Source organism: Heptranchias perlo, chromosome 3, assembly GCF_035084215.1.
Source record: "Heptranchias perlo isolate sHepPer1 chromosome 3, sHepPer1.hap1, whole genome shotgun sequence".
Classification (NCBI taxonomy): Eukaryota; Metazoa; Chordata; class Chondrichthyes; order Hexanchiformes; family Hexanchidae; genus Heptranchias; species Heptranchias perlo.
The window spans coordinates 122,633,469-122,655,871 of NC_090327.1; the positions used below are offsets into that span (position 1 = coordinate 122,633,469).

At 43.4% G+C, this 22,403-nt stretch overlaps 1 protein-coding gene across 1 annotated transcript in view; it reads right to left on the minus strand.

The window, feature by feature from the left end:
- Window positions 1-22,403, minus strand: part of LOC137307224 (annexin A13-like) — a 69,586-nt gene that overhangs the window by 2,228 nt on the left and 44,955 nt on the right. Inside the window, exons 4-10 of the mRNA XM_067976645.1 lie at window positions 20,327-20,497; window positions 16,540-16,573; window positions 13,789-13,868; window positions 9,596-9,664; window positions 9,407-9,508; window positions 7,125-7,200; window positions 936-1,048 (exon numbers count right to left, since the gene is read on the minus strand). Coding sequence (XP_067832746.1) covers window positions 936-1,048; window positions 7,125-7,200; window positions 9,407-9,508; window positions 9,596-9,664; window positions 13,789-13,868; window positions 16,540-16,573; window positions 20,327-20,497 — 645 coding nt within the window. The remainder of the gene's footprint in view (window positions 1-935; window positions 1,049-7,124; window positions 7,201-9,406; window positions 9,509-9,595; window positions 9,665-13,788; window positions 13,869-16,539; window positions 16,574-20,326; window positions 20,498-22,403) is intronic.

Here is a 22,403-nt window from a genome sequence, read left to right on the forward strand (position 1 = left end):
GCACCCCTCACCTCCGCCCAATATAAGGCATATGCAAACTATCAAAGCCAGTTAAACGTTGAAAGAATTATAGAGCAGGGAATTGCGCTTGGCTCTGTAACTAGTGTATCTATATATATATCTCGTAGATTGATTAAAAATTCAGCAAGTAAGGCATGAACAATATCTACTTGAAACTAAAACGTTAATATTCAAGAAATGGAGGTTAACTAATTTTTTTTATCATCTGCATACAGATTGCTGATTCTGATTTAACCAGGTAACAAGTCACAGCTCCGATATTAACAGGGAGAGTGCAGGGGTGTGCGGGGAGGGCGTGGGGAGGGTGCAGGAGAGTGCGGGAGGGTGCAGGGACGGTGCGGGTGAGTTGGGGAGGGTGCAGGGGAGTGTGGGAGGTTGTGGGGAGGGTGCGGGGGAGCGCAGGGAGGATGAGGTGGGTGCGGGAGGTGCAGGGGAACGGGAGGAGGGTGCGGGGAAGGTGTGGGGGAGCGGGGGAAACAAACCAAGTGGCATGAGGCCGCAGCCGGGGACTCGTGTGGACGGTCCCCGGCAATGAGTACAGGATGGAAGCTCTGGGCCACCATTGCAGGGGGGGGGGGCAGGGTGGGGGGAAAGTGGTCTAGGGGAGGCCAAAGGTTTCCGTGAGGCCTGGAGGGAGCAACTCCTGCTCCTCCTGGCCGAAAAGGAGCTGATCGTCAGCACTGACCTTGGCCAGCCAGGAATGGAATCTGGCTGTTCAATCCCAATATTTTAACCCTCCCTGACCCCTGACCCCCTCCCGCCCGTTGTGGGGGGGAGGAGGGGTTAAAATTTAAGCTCACATTTTAACACAGCAATTGGATTGTTGCAAATGATCAATAAAACCTTTTCTCATATGTATCTCACATTTCTGCTGGGAAATCTGACACTAAAGCCGAGATCTTTTCCCATGTTACCTCTGAGCGGGACACGATGATGCGAATCAGTGTGTCTTCGTTGGTTCCTGCACCTTTCATCGCCTCATGTAACACCTCTGCAAAATACGCTTGGCAATCCTTGGTACACTGAACTGGTGGATGAAAAGAGGACAGTACTGAGCTATGGATTCATCGGCTCATATTTAAAATAGCTCCTCTGAAGACGCTGTGTTTACTGTATCCCTGTTACTTCCTAAACCTTCCCGCCGATGTTTGCGAGGATCTAAAATTATAGAAGGAATCTGATGGCCTCCAACAATCTTCACCCAATCAATGCAGCAAATGACCCAGTAAACTTTACAACCCACCAAAATATATCCGCCTGGAATGTCACCAATCTCCTGCCATAAATTTGGGAGATGATCGGCAGAATTCCCAGAGAGATGGTGTAAGCTGAGGAAACAGCCGTTTCTCTGGGGATTCCGGCAATCTTCTGTTGAAGTTACGGAAGAAGATCAGGAAAACCCAGGAGTATTTCTCCCTTGTTATCTTTTTCCCTTAATTGGAAGTATCTATCCATAAGGTATTAAAATTCTTATCCCTGTGCACACTTTCTGACAGCGACACTTGACTTCCTGTTGTTATGTTTTTTGCCATCAAAATTTTCCATTATCACATAGAATTTACAGCACAGAAACAGGCCATTCGACCCAACTGGTCTATGCCGCTGTTTATGCTCCACACGAGCCTCCTCCCACCCTATTTCATCTCACCCAATCAGCATATCCTTCTATTCCTTTCTCCCTCATGTGCTTATCTAGCTTCCCCTTAAATGCATCTATGCTCTTTGTCTCAACTATTCCTTGTGATAGCGAGTTCCACATTCTAACCACTCTCTGGGTGAAGAATTTTCTCCTGCATTCCTTACTGGATTTACTAGTGATTATGTTATATTTATGGCCCCTAATTTTGGTCTCCCCCACAAGTGAAAACATCTTCTCTACGAATACACTATCAAACCCATTCATAATTTTAAAGGCCTCGACAGTAGCCTCCTTTCTGGAGAAAAGAGCCCCAGCCTGTTCAATCTTTCCTGATAGTTCTAACCTCTCAGTTCTGGTGGCATTCTTGTAAATCTTTTTTGCACCTTATCCAGTGCCTCTATATCCTTTTTATACCATCCCTTTATAGAATCATAGAATCATAGAAGTTTACAACATGGAAACAGGCCCTTCGGCCCAACATGTCCATGTCGCCCAGTTTATACCACTAAGCTAGTCCCAATTGCCTGCACTTGGCCCATATCCCTCTATACCCATCTTACCCATGTAACTGTCCAAATGCTTTTTAAAAGACAAAATTGTACCCGCCTCTACTACTGCCTCTGGCAGCTCGTTCCAGACACTCACCACCCTTTGAGTGAAAAAATTGCCCCTCTGGACCCTTTTGTATCTCTCCCCTCTCACCTTAAATCTATGTCCCCTCGATATAGACTCCCCTACCTTTGGGAAAAGATTTTGACTATCTACCTTATCTATGCCCCTCATTATTTTATAGACTTCTATAAGATCACCCCTCAACCTCCTACTCTCCAGGGAAAAAAGTCCCAGTCTATCTAACCTCTCCCTATAAGTCAAACCATCAAGTCCCGGCAGCATCCTAGTAAATCTTTTCTGCACTCTTTCTAATTTAATAATATCCTTTCTATAATAGGGTGACCAGAACTGTACACAGTATTCCAAGTGTGGCCTAACTAATGTCTTGTACAACTTCAACAAGACATCCCAACTCCTGTATTCAATGTTCTGACCAATGAAACCAAGCAAGCTGAATGCCTTCTTCACCACCCTATCCACCTGTGACTCCACTTTCAAGGAGCTATGAACCTGTACTCCTAGATCTCTTTGTTCTATAACTCTCCCCAACGCCCTACCATTAACGGAGTAGGTCCTGGCCCGATTTGATCTCCCAAAATGCATCACCTCACATTTATCTAAATTAAACTCCATCTGCCATTCATCGGCCCACTGGCCCAATTTATCAAGATCCCGTTGCAATCCTAGATAACCTTCTTCACTGTCCACGATGCCACCAATCTTGGTGTCATCTGCAAACTTACTAACCATGCCTCCTAAATTCTCATCCAAATCATTAATATAAATAACAAATAACAGCGGACCCAGCACCGATCCCTGAGGCACACCGCTGGTCACAGGCCTCCAATTTGAAAAACAACCCTCTACACCCACCCTCTGTCTTCTGTCGTCAAGCCAATGTTGTATCCAATTGGCTACCTCACCTTGGATCCCGTGAGATTTAACCTTATGTAACAACCTACCATGCGGTACCTTGTCAAAGGCTTTGCTAAAATCCATGTAGACCACGTCTACTGCACAGCCCTCATCTATCTTCTTGGTTACCCCTTCAAAAAACTCAATCAAATTCGTGAGACATGATTTTCCTCTCACAAAACCATGCTGACTGTTCCTAATCAGTCCCTGCCTCTCCAAATGCCCGTAGATCCTGTCTCTCAGAATACCCTCTGACAACTTACCCACTACAGATGTCAGGCTCACTGGTCTGTAGTTCCCAGGCTTTTCCCTGCCGCCCTTCTTAAACAAAGGTACAACATTTGCTACCCTCCAATCTTCAGTCACCTCACCTGTAGCGGTGGATGATTCAAATATCTCTGCTAGGGGACCCGCAATTTCCTCCCTAACCTCCCATAACGTCCTGGGATACATTTCATCAGGTCCCGGAGATTTATCCACCTTGATGCGCGTTAAGACTTCCAGCACCTCCCTCTCTGTAATATGTACACTCCTCAAGACATCACTATTTATTTCCCCAAGTTCCCTAACATCCATGCCTTTCTCAACCATAAATACCGATGTGAAATATTCATTCAGGATCTCACCCATCTCTTGTGGTTCCGCACATAGATGACCTTGTTGATCCTTCAGAGGCCCTACTTTCTCCCTAGTTACTCTTTTGCCCTTTATGTATTTGTAGAAGCACTTTGGATTCACCTTTGCCTTATCTGCCAAAGCAATCTCATGTCCCCTTTTTGCCCTCCTGATTTCTCTCTTAACTCTACTCCGGCAATCTCTATACTCTACAAGGGATCCACTTGATCCCAGCTGCCTATGCATGTCATATGCCTCCTTCTTCTTTCTGACTTGGGCCTCAATCTCCCGAGTCATCCAAGGTTCCCTACTTCTACCAGCCTTGCCCGTTACTTTATAAGGAATGTGCTTACCCTGAACCCTGGTTAACACATTTTTGAAGGACTCCCACTTACCAGACGTCCCTTTGCCTGCCAACAGACTCTCCCAATCAACTTCTGAAAGTTCCTGTCTAATACCATCAAAATTGGCCTTTCCCCAATTTAGAATTTTAACTTTTGGGCCAGACCTATCCTTCTCCATAGCTATCTTAAAACTAATGGAATTATGATCACTGGTCCCAAAGTGATCCCTCACTAACACTTCTGTCACCTGCCCTTCCTTATTTCCCAAGAGGAGGTCAAGTTTTGCCCCCTCTCTAGTCGGGCCATCCACATACTGAATGAGAAATTCCTCCTGAATACACTCAACAAATTTCTCTCCATCCAAGCCCCTAATGCTATGGCTGTCCCAGTCAATGTTGGGAAAGTTAAAGTCCCCTACTATTACCACCCTATTTTTCTTGCAGCTGTCTGTAATCTCCTTACATATTTGCTCCTCAATTTCCCGTTGACTATTTGGGGGTCTGTAGTACAATCCTATCAACGTGATCTTTCCCTTCTTATTTTTCAGTTCTACCCATATCGACTCCGTGGGCGAACCCTCGGATATATCCTCTCTCACTACTGCCGTGATGTTCTCCCTAATCAAGAACGCAACTCCCCCTCCTCTCTTACCTCCTGCTCAAACTTTCCTATAGCATCTGTACCCTGGAATATTTAGCTGCCAGTCCTGCCCCTCCCTTAGCCATGTTTCAGTAATAGCTATAACATCCCAGTCCCATGTACCCATCCATGCCCTGAGTTCATCTGCTTTGCCCATCAGACTTCTTGCATTGAAATAAATGCAGTTTAATCTAGACTTCCCTTGGTCTTTGCCGTGCTTTCTCAGACCATTTGTCCGGTCATTTGTAATGGAAACCGCCTATGTAAACCCCGCCCGATTTTTATTCGCCATTGAAGTCAATATTGGGCGAGGTATGAAACCAGTGTTCCAAATGATCCCGTGGGATTCCCACCTGGCGAGTTAGGTTAAAATTACCCCCCGAATATGACTTTAAAATGGCGACCGAATTACATCTCAAGACTACATTTGGTCTTGATTTCCCAAGTGCCACGCCATGAGGGATTGATTAGTGATATCTAAACAATTCTGGTACTTAAACTACATCGTCTAATCACGATATCCCCACCATCACAGAAGCCAGTCTTCAGCCAATTCGATTCACTCCACATGATATCAAGAAACGGCTGAGTGCACTGGATACAACAAAGGCTATGGACCCCGACAACATCCCAGCTGTCGTGCTGAAGACTTGTGCTCCAGAACTAGTCGCGCCTATAGCCAAACTGTTCCAGTACAGCTACAACACTGGCATCTACTTGACAATGTGGAAAATTGCCCAGGTATGTCCTGTCCACAAAAAGCAGGACAAATCCAATCCAGCCAATTACCGCCCCATCAGTCTACTCTCAATCATCAGCAAAGTGATGGAAGTTGTCATCGACAGTGCTATCAAGCGGCACTTACTCACCAATAATCTGATCACTGATGCTCAGTTTGGGTTCCGCCAGGACCACTCGGCTCCAGACCTCATTACAGCCTTGGTCCAAACATGGACAAAAGAGCTGAATTCCAGAGGTGAGGTGAGAGTGACTGCCCTTGACATCAAGGCAGCATTTGACTGAGTGTGGCACCAAGGAGCCCTAGTAAAATTGAAGTCAATGGGAATCAGGGGGAAAACTCTCCAGTGGCTGGAGTCATACCTAGCACAAAGGAAGATGGTAGTGGTTGTTGGAGGCCAATCATCTCAGCCCCAGGGCATTGCTGCAGGAGTTCCTCAGGGCAGTGGCCTCGGCCCAACCATCTTCAGATGCTTCATCAATGACCTTCCCTCCATCATAAGATCAGAAATGGGGATATTCGCTGATGATTGCACAATGTTCAGTTCCATTTGCAACCCCTCAGATAATGAAAAAGTCCGTGCCTGCATGCAACAAGACCTGGACAACATCCAGGCTTGGACTGATAAGCGGCAAGTAACATTTGTGCCAGACAAGTGCCAGGCAATGACCATCTCCAACAAGAGAGAGTCTAACCATCTCCTCTTGACATTCAATGGCATTACCATTGCCGAAACCCCCACCATCAACATCCTGAGGGTCACCATTGAACAAAAACTTAACTGGACCAGCCACATAAATACTGTGGCTACAAGAGCAGGTCAGAGACTGGGTATTCTGCGGCGAGTGACTCACCTCTTGACTCCCCAAAGCCTTTCCACCATCGACAAGGCACAAGTCAGGAGTGTGATGGAATACTCTCCACTTGCCTGGATGAGTGCAGCTCCAACCACACTCAAGAAGCTTGACACCATCCAGGACAAAGCAGCCTGCTTGATTGGCACCCATTCCACCACCCTAAACATTCACTCCCTTCATCACCGGCACACCGTGGCTGCAGTGTGTACCATCTACAGGATGCACTGCAGCAACTCGCCAAGGTTTCTTCAACAGCACCTCCCAAACCTCTACCATCTAGAAGGACAAGGGCAGCAGGCACATGGGAACAACACCACTTGCACGTTCCCCTCCAAGTCACACACCATCCCGACTTGGAAATATATCGCCTTTGCTTCATCATCGCTGGGTCAAAATCCTGGAACTCCCCACCTAACAGCACTGTGGGAGAACCTTCACTACATGGACTGCAGCGGTTCAAGAAGGTGGCTCACCACCACCTTCTCAAGGGCAATTAGGGATGGGCAATAAATGCTGCCCTTGCCAGCGACGCCCACATCCCATGAACGAATTTAAAAAATGTCTGCTGTTAAAACAGTAAAAAATAAATGATCCTGAAATCAAGGCATGATTGTATCAGAGGACCCTTGAACTTACCTGCTGTTGCCTTAATTTGGCCGTGCTCTTACGTGTTCAAACGACTATGTTTGGCATATCATTACCAAGCAATAATGATCAATGTATCGCGAAACTCAATACTTTACCAATCGTCAGATAGGCCTTCTTCAAATCACCCGATGCTTCACTTTTGATTACCGTCTCGATGTCTGTACCATGGAGCTGTGTAAATAAATGAAAGCAGTTACACTCCCTGTTATTCCAAATAATCCGTGAGTAGCTATTACTAGGGTGGCCAACCCCGGTTGGATGTATTCCTGGAGGTTTCATCACATGACCACTCACCTCCAATCACCCCGCCCGCTCAAACAGCCCTTCCTCTTCCCCTCACCCCGTTTTCCAATATTTTTGTAACTAATAAACAAAAGTGTTCAAAGAATTTTTTTAAAATGTTTTCCTCCCGGAGATTAATCTTCAATTCATGGGGACTCCAGGGCAATCCTGGAGAGTTGGCAACCCTGAGCTGTTACATCAGTATAAAAAGGAGTCAATAATGCAACCTTCAAATGATACCGGGGCTAAAAAAGGGTTAAATTATGAGGACAGGTTGCATAGACTAGGCTTGTATTCACTTGAGTATAGAAGATAAAGGGGTGATCTAATTGAGGTGTTTAAGATGATTAAAGGATTTGATAGGATAGATAGAGAGAAACTGGAGTCCAGAACAAGGGGCATAACCTTAAAATTAGAGCTAGGCCGTTCAGAGGTGATGTCAGGAAGCACTTCTTTACACAAAGAGCAGTGGAAATCTGGAACTCTCTCCCCCAAAAAAGTTGTTGAGGCTGGGGATCAATTGAAAATTTCAAAACTGAGATTGATAGATTTTTTTTAGATAAGGGTATTAAGGGTTATGGAACCAAGGCAGGTAAATGGAGTTCAGATGCAGATCAGCCATGATCTAAATGAATGGCGGAACAGGCTCGATGGGCTGAATGGCCTCCTGCTGGTCCTATGATCCAGTATCTGTAGATGCTGGTGCCTTGCATTACTGGGCACTGACATCTGAGGCTGTGACACCCAATATGACTATGCATCCCAGAATTTTGAAACTTGTTAAGGAAAAAAGAAAAATAAACTAATTTCACACGTCGTGTTGGAATTGAAAATGTCCAAATTATCACCTACGACGGATTCAGCATTAGCTATTCAGGAACTAAGCCAACTGCTTAGGATTCTAAAGAGACTAGATAATGTAGACCATGACAAGCTGTTTCACCTTGTCCAGATCAGTAGAACCAGAGGACACGGTCTGCACTTGAAGGGGGATAAATTCAAAACTAATGTGCGGAAACATTATTCAGTGAGCGAGTGGTCAATCTGTGGAACAGGCTCCCTCGGGAGATGGTGGAAACAGTTAGTATTGATTTATTCAAAAGCAAATTAGATAGATTTCTTTCAGAAAATCATATTTTTGGGTTCCAGTATATGAGTATTTTGAGATATGATAAGTGTAGCATGCTTGGGAGGAACTGGTGACTTTGGGCTAATGGTTCCCAAAGCTCTCCACCATTGGGGGTTTCCTTGTCTCACGTCTGGGTCTGTTGTAGATTAATTGATAGAGATTAATTGTCATGATTAGTCAACAACTCCACTATCGTTGTATCATGTGACTATCAGGATGTCAGAAGGCGAACTAGATTGACCTTGGTCTTTTTTTCGTCTAGCAGTTCCTATGTTTCTAAGCCTTTCCAACAGATTTGCCAAGAGTATGACTGTCTCTTGGGAGTATCTAAAGAGTCACTTCTCTTTTCCCAAAGAAGATGTCCCATCCGACAATTTGGGGGTTTTTGTATTTTCCCACAGCTATCCAATTAGTCCCACTCGCCCACTCTTTCCCCATTGCCCTGCAAATTTTTCATGTATATATCCACAAGTGTAGACAACCTGTACCACTGCTGGTTAAAATGCACTGATTATTCTGTTCTTGGATCCATGTCCAAACTCTGCTTCTGAGAAACGAAACCCTTATTTGGACAAATCAATGACTGGGGAACTATGCAAGAGTTTTTTGCTGCCTGTCCTGTAGGTGCTGACTAATGCTGGGGTACAGTTCCATGTTATAGCCTTCTGTACCTTGGCCAAAGGGACTATTCTTCATGTGTGAGCCCGAGCAGTGAGCTGGCTATTTCACCATGTTGGGGGGAAATATCACATCCAAGCTTGATCCTGTTCTGACCCACTGACCACAAGCACATTTTGAAAGCAGGGAACGGTGAGTAATGATATTGGAGAGGCAACGGTGAATCTAGGGGGGCGCTGAGGCCAATTAAACTGCTCCCACTGCTGAGTTACAAGAAAGTAACGTCAATTTTAGTAATAAATGAAAGGATAAAAGCGAAATACAACACAAGTCATGAGTAATACTTACTATTGCATAGGCTTTGAAAGTAGCCCTTAACTGCACACAGTTTCTTTTCGTTAAAACGGTATTAAATGCCAGTTCATCTGTACCCCAGCGGTTTTCTCCAGCCTGTGAATATGAAGAAGTTTATAACTTGAAAGTGATTGCTAATAATGTTTTGTCATTCGTAAATTGTTTGGACACTGTTTTAATTACCTCATACAGTTCTTTAGCATCTTGTCCAGCCAGGTTTTCATTGACTTCGAATCCCTCATCTCGATCGGCCTGCATTTACACAATTACCAATAATGTTAGCCATGTTATTGCTACATTTAGATTTCTTTCTAAATGAATGGCATGACTTTTCTCTGTGGTTGGGTTGGGTTGGATTGAAGAAGAAGGAAGGAAGGACTTGCATTTATATAGTGCCTTTCACAACCTCAGGATGGAGTTCCTTTGAAGTGTAGCCACTGTTGTAATGTAGGAAACACAGCAGCTATTTTGCACACAGCAAGGTCTCACAAACAGTAACAAGATAATGACCAAATAACCTGTTATTTTAGTGATGTTCATTGAGGGATAAATTGACCAGGACACCAGAAGGGATTAAAATTCAACTCTATTCTTTAGGAAGTGTGTTAAAACTGTTTTATTTTGGATGAGGAAGTCAAGGTCTTGATGAAGATTACACCTATGGAGCAGATGTCAATTGCAAAATATCTAGAAAACATTCTTTTCAGTTTTATGGTGAGGTATTTTACTTGGCAAAAGACACATTTTTTAAAAATACACCCGTTATTAACAAAAACATCCTTGATAGTTCCAGCAAGTTGGAACTCAATGTGCCATATTCTCAGAGTAATAGATAGTAAGCTTGTGCTGGTGGGTAGATGGAGTTAAGATACAGATTAGCCATGATCTAATTGAATCATGGAAAAGGCTCGAGGGGCTGAATGGCTTGCTCCTGTTCCTATGTTTCTATGCCTGTGGTTTTCCATATAGTGAGTTACTCATAAGATCATGGGGAGGCACATGCTGGAAGCCAAGTGCTTTGTGCTGCCTGGGGAGGTAGTACAAGGTGAAAGGGAAGGAAGAAAGTCATTCTGGGTGTTCTTAAAACATTTCTCCACCCTGTTTTGTCACAAAATGGCAAGGTAGAGATCTGGGAGCAAGGTGCACGTCCCAGGAAAAACTGGAAGAAGGGAAGGGTAGAGAAAATATACCATTTAAAAAGGTATTTTTGTTTTGTTCTTAAATAAAATTCATGTTTATTCCATTTACAAGAGGAGTTTCTCAAAAAGTGATATGGTGCGTTGTGAAAATATAAGTTAGATGTTTGTGCTTGTATCTAAACTTGATAGTACAGCAAGCTGGAACTCAATGCACCATATTCCCAGAGTAATAGAATGTAAGCTTGCACTTGTGTTTTTCCACATGGTGCGTTACTGATAACATCATAGGGAGGCACAAACTCAACGCAAGCTTCAGAAGCAGTATCTCATCTTCTTCCTGTGTAGTCACGAGCCCTCTAGTCCCGGGTTGCTAACTCTGATTGTATGTATTCCTGGAGGATTCATCACGCGACCTTCCACCTCCAACCGCCCCACCTAATCAAACAGCCGCTTTTCCCCATCTCCAATATTTTTAGAACTAATAAATGAAAGTGTTAAAGAAACTGAAAAAGAATACGCACAATTATTTTAATGCCCATATGATTTTTCTCCCGGGTATTGCTCGCAGCAGTGTCCAGGAGATTAATTTTTTTAATTCCTGGAGGCTCCAGGACAATCCTGGAGAGTTGGCAACCCAACCCAACATTGACTTCAACAACTTCAAGCTTTAACCATATCCCATATTTTCCTGCCGGATTCTCCAAATATTATTCACATTCCACTTTTTTCCTTCTACATCGGACTCAGGTCTGTTTCCCTCCACTTTCTTTCTAATGTCTATCTTACAAATGTCTGCATTTCCAATCTCCTCCCACACTCCCATGTCCTGTCTGATAAGATGTGGTCACAACTGACTTTTGGTGAAACTATTAAGTAGATTTGAACTCTTGATCCCTATGTGCAGCTTTGGTCTCTTGGCACCTTTTTCTTGGATATGTCCTGACCAGTCCTATAAAAGAGACTTCTCCATACTAATTGGGCTGCATATAGTGACGTCCCTATTCCTGGCCGGAATGGAGACGATTGGGTAATTTCACCTGTCAATCACGCCTAGAGACCACGTTGCTGTAAGTGACTGGGATTGATTTTACGAACATAATTTGTATTATGTAACTATCCTCCACTCACTGCATTTTGCTGGAGAAATCACCCTGCTTTTATCGGGAGAAGTTGCTTTCGTTTCGGTCATGAGTTCTGTTTGCTGTAGTTTGTCGAAACTCTTTTTAAATAGACTCTGTGGACTGTTTGCTGTGGTGTGCTGTTTAAATAGACTCTGTAGACTGATTGTTGTAATGCGCTGATTAAATAGACTCTATTTGCTGAGTAAATAGATTGTTTGCTGTAAAATACGCTGTTTGCTGTGAGTCCTGCCCCACCTCCAACTCATTGGCTGAGACAGTGGTGTCAATAGACACTCTGCTGAGTTTAATTGCAACCTTAACTTATCTTTCTCGTTCGGATACTAATCAATCTGTATTGCTTTTCTGTTTTTATACAAGGTTTCCAGTCTCTGCAGCTTTTTCTCCTTTCACACTATCTTATAAATGTTTGCCACGAGGCTTGAGATGATCATTAAAATTAAGTATTTCTGAACAAATCAATTTTAATAAAGGCATGGTTGTTTGATTTTATAAATTATCTTGATAGCTGGGGATTAATTTATCAAGTGTATTTGCAATGTGACATTGAAAGTAACAAGTAGGGCTCTAAATTGGGCTGCGTAGTGCCCGTTGTGTAGACACTACATAGACTCCTAAGGACCCAGAATGCATGCACACACTTCTAGCCTGACGTGCACTGGACACCATATTGGTAAAGGCATTTGTGCACGCGCAGATAGCGAACACTGGCAGCATATAAAGTAGGGAGAATATGCGGTAGATCAGTATGCAACGCTGATTTAAAGGGACAGATGCGATTTTGGAACTCAATGCTCCAGCCAACGCACTCTTAACCTCGCACAGCTGAACAGGTCGTAAACAGCACGGAGGACCCCCCCCCACCCCCACCAGTACTATTTAAAGGGATCATGCAGGAGTAACAGGTTAGTTGCTGGATTATTGCTTCTGGCTGCTGATGCATTTCTACCTGTTTTTGGAGGTCTCCTTTACTTGAATACTAGGACCAGGGGACACAGCCTAAAAATTAGAGCCTGGACTTGCAGGAGTGAAGTTAGGAAATGCTTTTATACTCAAAGGGTAGTAGATGTTTGGAACGTTCTTCCACAAACGGCAGTCGATGCTAGCTCAATCGTTAATTTTAAATCTGAGATTGATAGATTCTTGTGAACCAAGGCTATTAAGAGATATGGGGCTAAGGCGGGTATATGGATTAGGTCACATATCAACCATGATCTGACTGAATGGCAGAACAGGTTCGAGGGGCTAAATGGCCTACTCCTGTTGCTATCTTCCTATGTTCCTATAATAAAATTTCAATACTCCACAGGGAGTGGGCTGGCTAGCTGACAGGCAACAGCAAGGGTGCTGGTGGAGTGGCAGGGGTGGAACAGGAATGCTGTCATCCTGAGAGAGGACAGCAGGTTCATGTTCCATGGAGCTTGATGCCTCCTGTTATGCGCCACCTTCTCCTGCAAAAAAGCGGGATGTGTGTTGGTGAGTGTCCTGCAAGGTGATTAGGTGATGTGCCTGTCATGGTTGAATAGCTACCAGTGTGTGTGACCTGTGAGTTGTGGGTGTGCAGCTTGCAACAGTGGTAATATGTGAGGGTGAGAGGAAGCATCTGATTGGAAGAGTTATGTACTGATTGAAAGAGTTTCTTGGTATGTGGGTGATGGGGGGTATAGTGCTTGGATGCAGCTAGTGGTGCAGTTGGTAGGAGATGCCACTTGACAGTTGATCTCACTCACCTTGACTGTTCAGACTCCGTGAGGACTCGTATCTTATATTTTGCAAATTAGATGTGCAGGCTGCCTTTACGCAGTGCTAGCCACTCGCGATATCGGGGCCCCCTGCTGGTGAGCAGCCAATCAACAGCGCAGGTAGCACTGGCTAGACGCAGCAATCAGGTAAATCACCAGGCAGCACGAATGTTACGCACGAATGTTACGTGCTGCCTGCATCTCAACGACCGGGCACGGGTTAATCGCGGACCGTGACCCCCTCCGCACCTGGTTTCTGGTGTTATCCAATATAACCCCCGTGGTGTTCACGGCTTTAAGTATTTTTTATATTTTTTGTCAAGCCAGTAAAAGTTAAAAATGTTATTATTTCTTACCTCAAGCAATGAAATCAGCAATTTCCTGAGAGTGCCACTGGTGTCACTTTGAACATCATTTGTCAGATCACTTTGAAACACTGCACCAGAACAAAGAGGAAAGGTTTACCATGGGCATTGATACTAAATACGATACTATAGAAATTGAGGTGTCAGGGAGGGAGTTGGTGATGTGGATTGGCAAAAATATTGTCCCTTCATTTGTAGAGCCCCCCAAGTCCAAACTACACCTAAGAAAAGCATAATGTTGTAATCACTGTACCAGTGATACCATTCTTGTGATTACTCCACATAGGAGAAGTGTCTCTCACTGTGTAACGGGAAGAGGCGATATTCCAGGATCAGTTCAAGGATCAAACCCACTGGAACTACTTTGCTACAGATGTGAACAGAAGTTTTTTTTTAGTTATTCCTCTTTCCACTATCCTCTCACCACGATGCGTGCCTACACACGCACACACACATGTACGAATACACACACGCACACACACGTACAAATACACACACGCACACACACATACGAATACACACGCACACACACACGTATGAATACACACACGCACACTCACCTTGCATTTACATAGCGCCTTTAATGTAGTAAAACATCCCAAGGCGCGATGAAAATCGGGGATGCACAAGACACCAGAATTGGAGGAGCGCAGAGATCTCGAAGGGTTGTAGGGCTGGAGGAGGTTATAGAGATAGGGAGGGGCGAGGCCATAGAGGGATTTGAACACGAGGATGAGAATTTTAAAATCGAGGCGTTCCCGGACTGGGAGCTAATGTAGGTCAGCGAGCACAGGGGTGATGGGTGAATGGGATTTGGTGAGAGTTAGGATATGGGCAGCAGAGTTTTGGATGAGCTCAGAGGTTACAGAAGATTTACACACACACACACACACACACACACACACATGCCCTGATCTGTTTCCCCCTCCCTATCGCCCCCCCCCCCGATCTTACATGGTACATGATGTGGGGAGAGCTACGAAGTCAGGAGAAAATAAATTCATGAAGTAGCAGCCCTGTGGTTCTGTATATTGGTGTATAAACCAATGGTGGAACATGGGTGTGTGCCCACAGTGGGTAAAATCCTGTTCTCAGCCGAATATTTAGGACAAGGCAATAAAAGAGAGAAGAACAGAGGACTCCAGCATTGTAGATCCTCGCATCCTTCTTTGTTCCTTTTTTGTCATTTGACATTTTTATGTTAGTTTTTCTCCAACATAACAAGACATGGTAAAAGAAACCACACGTGCACACGAGCTTACAAATCAATTCAGAAATGGGAATAATTAAGTTTTCGTTGCAGGTGAGACACAAGCTTAAGTAATTAATTCCTCCTTGAATACTATCAGCACTGCTGTGTGACCAGCTGCCAGGATATAGAATCATACAGCACAGAAGGAGGCCATTTGGCCCATCGTGCCTGTGCCAGCTGTTTGAAAGAGCTATCTAATTAGTCCCACTCTCCCTGCTCTTTCCCTATAGCCCTGCAAATTTCTCCCTTTTCAAGTATTTATCCAATTTCCTTTTGAAAGTTACTATTGAATCTGCTTCCACCACCCTTTCAGGCAGTGCATTCCAGATCATAACAACTCACTGCGTAAAAAAATTCTCCTCATCTCCCACCTGGGATTTCTTTTTGCCAATTATCTTAAATCTGTGTCCTCTGGTTACTGACCCTCCTACCAGTGGAAACAGATATGTTCCGACACTGACACAAGCGATCGACTACACAGTAATTTGCTCCGTCACATCCCATCACAGTGAAACACTCCACCTGGGGGCCTGTTGAAGAATTACAAATACTTGCTCCCAGTGCCGGGAATGTTAGGATGCATTTCCACCTCAACTTTAACATCGCAGTAATGTGGTTTCCGCGAAAGTGGCAGTATAACAGTGGATTCCGATCAGTTATCTGATTCTGTGGTGTACTGAAGATTGTACAGCGAAACCCCAGGCAGATGAGGCCTTCACGGCAAGAAGTGGAAATCTCTTGGTGCGGTGAAACTCCAGTTTCCCAGAGGTTAGTTAGATGTCCCACAGAACTTGTGAGCTCAAGGCTGTGATCATCATGACCTGACAATGCTCCCAATCACAAAGACAGGGACACAGCGGAAGTTTTATGGAGGTGAAACTGGTCTTCTTGAAATCAATGGAAAAGACAATCATCCTGCAGTGTAAAATGGGCTGCCGATTTGCTATCGTCCATTTAACGCTTTTGCCTGAAACCAATTTCACCCCTTAAGAATCTGGGATGCAGTGGGAATCCCAAAATTGGAGACACGGCAGAAACTTTGGAGTCACAGTGGGAGTACCAGGATAAATTGGCTCTCTCTATTGATGATGAGAACTTTTGAGTGATTTGAACTCGCTTCCCCTTTTGCAGTATAACTGCGATCTGAAAGTCACAGACAGCCTTGGCAGTCGGAGCTGTGAGAATCTAGAACCAATCTACCGATCACCTCTGATACAGTTACGTGTGTGTGTGTGTGTGTGTACGAAGGGGGAGAGAATAATGGACGCCATTAAATACACCTGCTGTCGGAAATTTGGGGGCATAATACAAAGAAGACCACCTTTGGTTCCTCTCCCTGTGCACTGCGAGAGGAAAAGTGAACAAAATTTGGAACTTTTTTCTTGAAAAAAATCAGTGTTTATTTAAATAAAAATGTATCAAAATGATGAAGAATTAATTATAATTTATTAAATATAAGTTGTTTTTTTAAAAAAAGCAATAACACTTACTTTCCTTGTATGCTTCTTTTATGGCCTTAATTTGCTGAAAAACAAATTATAAGAAGTAAATGTCTATTTCTGCTGATAAGAAGTTTTGCTTAGTCAAATGCAAGAGGATACCAGAGGGACCCAGTGTGATTGCATAACATATGAGTGACGAAATAAAAGCATAAAATGTTGGAAACACTCAGCAGGTCAGGCAGCATCTAGGAACATAGGAACAGGAGAAGGCCATTCAGCCCCTCGAACTTGTTCTGCCATTTAATTAGATCATGGCTGATCTGTATCTTAACTCCATCAACCCAGAGAGAGAAACAGAGTTAACATTTCAAGTTGATGCCCTTTCACCAGAACTGTCAGAGATGAACAGTTTTTCAGCAAATACAGAGCCAGGGAAAAGCAGGGGTGGAGGGTGGGGGAGCAAGAAAAGAACAGAAGGGAAAAGTCTGTGATAGGGTGGAGGGCAGGAGTGATTAAATGACAGAAGGGATGATGGTGCAAGGCAAAAGGAGGGTGGTAATGGGACAAGTAAAGAAACAAAAGATGGGTCCAGTGGAGATGTAAATGGTTACAGAATGCCCGAGAGAAAATGGGAGCAGTGATTAAGATCTAAAGTTGTTAAACTCAATGTTATGGTCAGAAGGCTATAACGTGCCTAGTAGAAAGATGAGGTGCTGTTCCTTGATTTTGCGTTGAACTTCATTGGAACAGTATAGGAGGTCGAGGACAGAAAGGTCAGAGTGGGATGGGGAATTAAAGTGGGAAGCAACCGATAGCTCAGGGTCGCGCTTGCGGACTGAACGGAGGTGTTCAGCGAAGGGATCATGAGTGAGGAAGATGTGTGTGTTATGCCCAATCCAGATTTCCTCTGTGTGTTATGCGCAGCAAAATCATAAACACATTCTTTTATGATTTTGCTACAAGCCACCGAGAAAATCTCCCCCCACCAATGAATGTGGTATCTGACCTGCATGGTGTTATGTAAACATAATGGGGCAAATTTTCCAAGTTATATATTGGCAGCAGGATGCCTTGTATCAGCACCAGTGCAGAGTGCAAAATCACAGGCACTCTGCATGTACTCAGAAAATGACCCCAATAAGTGTAATAAGTAATACACTTGGTCAATATCTATCCTTCAACCAACGTCACTAAAACATTATCTGGTCATTATCACATTGCTGTTTGTGGGACCTTGCTGTGCGCAAATTGGCTGCCACGTTTCCTACATTACAACAGTGACCACATTGCAAAAGTACTTCATTGACTGTAAAGCGCTTTGGGACAGGCTGAGGTCGTGCAAGGCACGATAGAAATGCAAGTTCTTTCTTTAAGTTCTTTTACTGCTTTTAAATTTCAAAACGTTTATTTAAATAAAAGTTAAACAGGTGGAGGAGGTACCTTATTCATACTTGCCATAGAGGAGGAATATGAGGGTCCAAGGATACATTTTAAGCAGATTTTCAGCTTTGGGGATTCTGTATAAAGGGTTTGAATGTAGTTGATGAAAGGAATTGTTTTTGATTTGTTTTCACAGTTTTTGAAGTTTAAAAAAAAATAATGTCCACATAATGTTTAAGTTCATTTGAGCGTTTCATCGTTTGCCTTTTTTGGCCTCATTTTTTTTACACAAAGCAGTATGATACTGGATCATGTGACACCTCACAATATAGTCACATGAGAAAGTAAGATATAGGTTGGTCTTGAGGCTATGCCTATTGTATAAAATTCATTACCTAAGATGTGTTTGTGTGGCTATGATCATCTTAGTGCAGTATTGAGGGAGTGCTGCACTGTCGGAGGTGCCGTCTTTCGGATGAGACGTTAAGCTGCCCTCTCAGGTCGACATGAAAGATCCCATGGTACTATTTCGAAGAAGAGCACAGGAGTTCTCCCCGGAGTCCTGGCCAATATTTATCCCTCAACCAACATCACTAAAAACAGATTTGCTGGTCATTAATACATTGCTGTTTGTGGGAGCTTGCTGTGCGCAAGTTGTCTGCCGCATTTCCCACATTACAAGTGACTACACTTCAAGAGTACTTCATTGGCTGTAAAGTGCTTTGGGACGTCCTGTGGTTGTGAGAGACGCGATATAAATGCTAGTTCTTTATTTATTTTCTATAGGAAGAACAGCCTCTTGAATGAATTACTGGAGGGCAGCCATCTACGGAGCTGACCTAGCATCATCAGAAATGCTGCTCATGTGCTACTTAGCAGCCCTATGTTCAACCTGCTGGCTGTAAGCATTCTGTGAGTTTGGGCAGGCGCTGGAGTTTTGGAAGGGGTGTTTGTTGTTGGGGCAGTATAGAGGGAGCTCTACTCTGCATTTGATTGTGCTGTGTTGTATTGTGTGCTGTGCATCCTCTATGCATTCCTCAGCACCAGCATCCTCCACCTTGATAAGCACAAAAGGAGAGAAAGGAGATAGGAATTCAAAAAAGAATTTGTTTGCAACTCTTATTCAAAACAAATCATTTCCAAAGTAAAGTTCTATGTGTGGTGAGAATGTGGAACTTACTACCACATGGAGTAGTTCAGGCGAACAGCATAGATGCATTTAAGGGGAAGCTAGATAAACACATGAGGGAGAAAGGAATAGAAGGGTATGTTGGTCGGGTTATATTTTAGTCTGTGTTGGAGAAAGATTGAGTTAAGTTTAAAGGGGTACCATTCTCGTGAAAATGTATCTGCAATTTTTTTTTGTTTTCAAAGAGGATAGTGAAATGATGGGTCTGGATGCTTTGGTAAACTCCATGAGCTCTGTTGTTGCAATATCTATTAATGCCACTATTAATGAGGTGATCTTGTAATTTGGGTGCAGTCCAACCACTCATTCCCATTGGGTTAGCAACTCGTCTCTATTGAGATACAACAACTTGCTTTTATATAGCACCTTTAATGTACAAAATGTCCAAAGGCACTTTATACAGAGTAATAGCAAGAGGTACAGATGCCAAGCGCTTGGGAAGGAGGTTAGGAGAGGCAACTGAAGGCTGGGCGGAAAAGATGGATTTTGAGAAGGTTTCTAAAGGAGGACAGAGGTAGGCGGGTTTTACAGAGGGAGCTCAAAGAGCAGAAACAAGATGCAATGGCAATCAAAATGCATCATCACGTCAATAACTAGTGATGAACATGACACGTTGAAGCACGGAAGTTGAAACACAAATTACTGGTTAGGCCTCAGCTGGAGTGCTGTGTCCAAATCTGGGCACCACACTTTAGGAAGGATGTCAAGGCCTTGGCAGAGGAGATTTACGAGAAAGATACCAGGGATTTGGAACTTCAGATCTGTGGAGAAGCTGGGATTGTTTTCCTTAGAGCAGAGAAAGTTAAGTGGAGATTTAATAGAGGTGTTCAAAATTATGAAGGGTTTCAATACAGTAAATAAGGAGAAGCTGTTTCCACTGGCAGGAGGGCTGGAAATCAGAGGACACAGATTTAAAATGATTGGCAAAAATCCAGGGGGAAATGAGGAGAAACTTTTTTACACAGCGAGTTGTTATGATCTGGAATGCGCTGCCTGGAAGGATGGTGGAAGCAGATTCAATAGTAACTTTCAAAAGGGAATTGGATAAATACTTGAAAAGGAAACATTTGCAGGGCTATGGGGAAAGATAAGGGGAATGGGACTAATTGGATAGCTCTTTCAAAGAGCCAGCACAGGTTGTAAAATTCTATGATTCAATGATCCAGCTCTTCACCCTTCTTAAACACTTTTTAATGAAGACAGTGTTCTTATAAGGGAGTCAAAATATATTCATAGATAAATAATATACGTTAAAATCGAACATACTGAATTAGCTCGTGTGCAGAGGATCTCAATAAGAACATCTTCATGAGTTCCAACTCCTTTCATTGCCTCCTTGAGCATCCTGGCATCAAATTCGCCGGGGCGGTCCAACATGGCCAATATTGCCTTTTCAAAGCACCCACTGAGGTCACTTTTAAGCACTTTTTCCAGATCCTACAGAAAGGGGAAAAAAGAACAACTTGAGATATCACACCGTGTCTTTACTACTTTTATTTTTTTTTTGAGGATATTATTTATTTACTTTCTGGATACCCATCTGTGGGTAGGTGGCCGGCTAGATGACATGCTTTTGGGCCTCCGCCATGGGAAAACGGCCAAGTTGATGAGATGAGTGGATGGATTTTTCCTCTGCCCACCCGCCTGACTCTGCCACTAACCCGCCGCTTTCTTTTCTTCAGAGTCCCCTAATTAGGTATGCAAGACGAGTTCGGAGCTGTAATACCGCCCATCGTTGAATTACTGCCGGGGGTAGGGAGGGGAAAGAAATAACTCGCATTTATATAACGCCTTTCACGACCTCAGTATGTCCCAAAGCGCTTTATAGCCAATTAAGTACTTACATCGAGTTACATAAAAACTGCAGCACATAAGCAGGCCATTCGGCCCAACTAGTCCATGTGCGGCATTTATGCTGCACGTGAGCCTCCTTCCTCCATACTTCATCTAACCCTATCAGGCTTCTCTTCTATTCCTTTCTCCCTTATGTGCTTATCTAGCTTCAACTACTCCATTTGGTAGCGCGTTCCGCATTCTCACCACTCTTTGGGTAAAAAGGTTTCTCCTGAATTCCCTATTGGATTTATTAGCGACTATTTTATATTTATGATCTCTAGTTTGGACTCCCCCACAAGTGGAAACATTTTCTCTATGTCTACCTTATCAAACCCTTTCATTATCTTAAAGACCTCTGTCAGGTCACCCCAGAGCCTTCTCTTTTTGAGAGAAAAGAGTCCCAGCCTGTTCAGCCTTTCCAGACAAGGATATCCTCTCAGTTCTGGTATTATCCTTGCGAATTTTTTTTGTACCCTCTCCAATGCCTCTATATCCTTTTTATAATATGGAGACCAGAACTCTACACAATACTCCAAGTGTGGTCTAACCAAAGTTCCATACAAGTTTAACATAAGCTCCCTGCTTTTCAATTCTATCCCTCTAGAAATGAACCCCAGTGCTTGATTTGCCTTTTTTATGGCCTTATTAACCTGAGTCGCTACTTTTAGTGATTTGTGTATCTGTACCCCGAGTTCCCTTTGCTCTTCTATCCCGTTTAGACTCTTATTATCCAAGCAGTATGTGGCCTCCTTATTCTTCCTACAAAAATGCACCACCTCACATTTATTTATGTTCAAATTCATTTGCTAATTACACGCCCATTCTGCAAGTTTATTAATGTCCTCTTGCATTTTGACGCATTCTCCTTTTGTATTAACTACACCCTCCAATTTGGTGTCATCCACAAATTTTGAAATTGTACTTCTGATTCCCGAAACCAAATTGTTAATGTAATTTGTGAACAACAGTGGTCCCAACATCGATCCCTGTGGAACACCACTTCCCACCTTTTGCCAGTCTGAATAGCTACCCTTAACCCCTACTCTCTATTTTCTGTTTTGTAGCCAACTTGCTATCCATTCTACTAACTGTCCCCTGACTCCACATGGTCTGACCTTAGCCATGAGTCTACAATGTGGTACCTTAATAAAGGCCTTTTGAAAATTCAAATATATTACATCTACTACATTACCCTTGTCTACTCTTTCTGTTATTTCGTCAAAGAATCCAATAAGGTTGGTCAAGCATGACTTTCCCTTCTGAAATCCATGCTGACTATTCTTCATTATATTTTTGTTCTCTAGATGTTTTTCTATTACATCTTTGAGTAAAGATTTCATTATCGCTCCTACCACCAACATTAAGCTAACTCGTCTATAGTTCTCTGGACTTGTTCTATCACCCTTTTTACATATAGGAATAACATTAGCTGTCCGCCAGTCCTCTGGCACTGTTCCCTTTTGTAGTGAGTTTTTATTTATATGTAATAGTGTCTCTGCTATCTCCT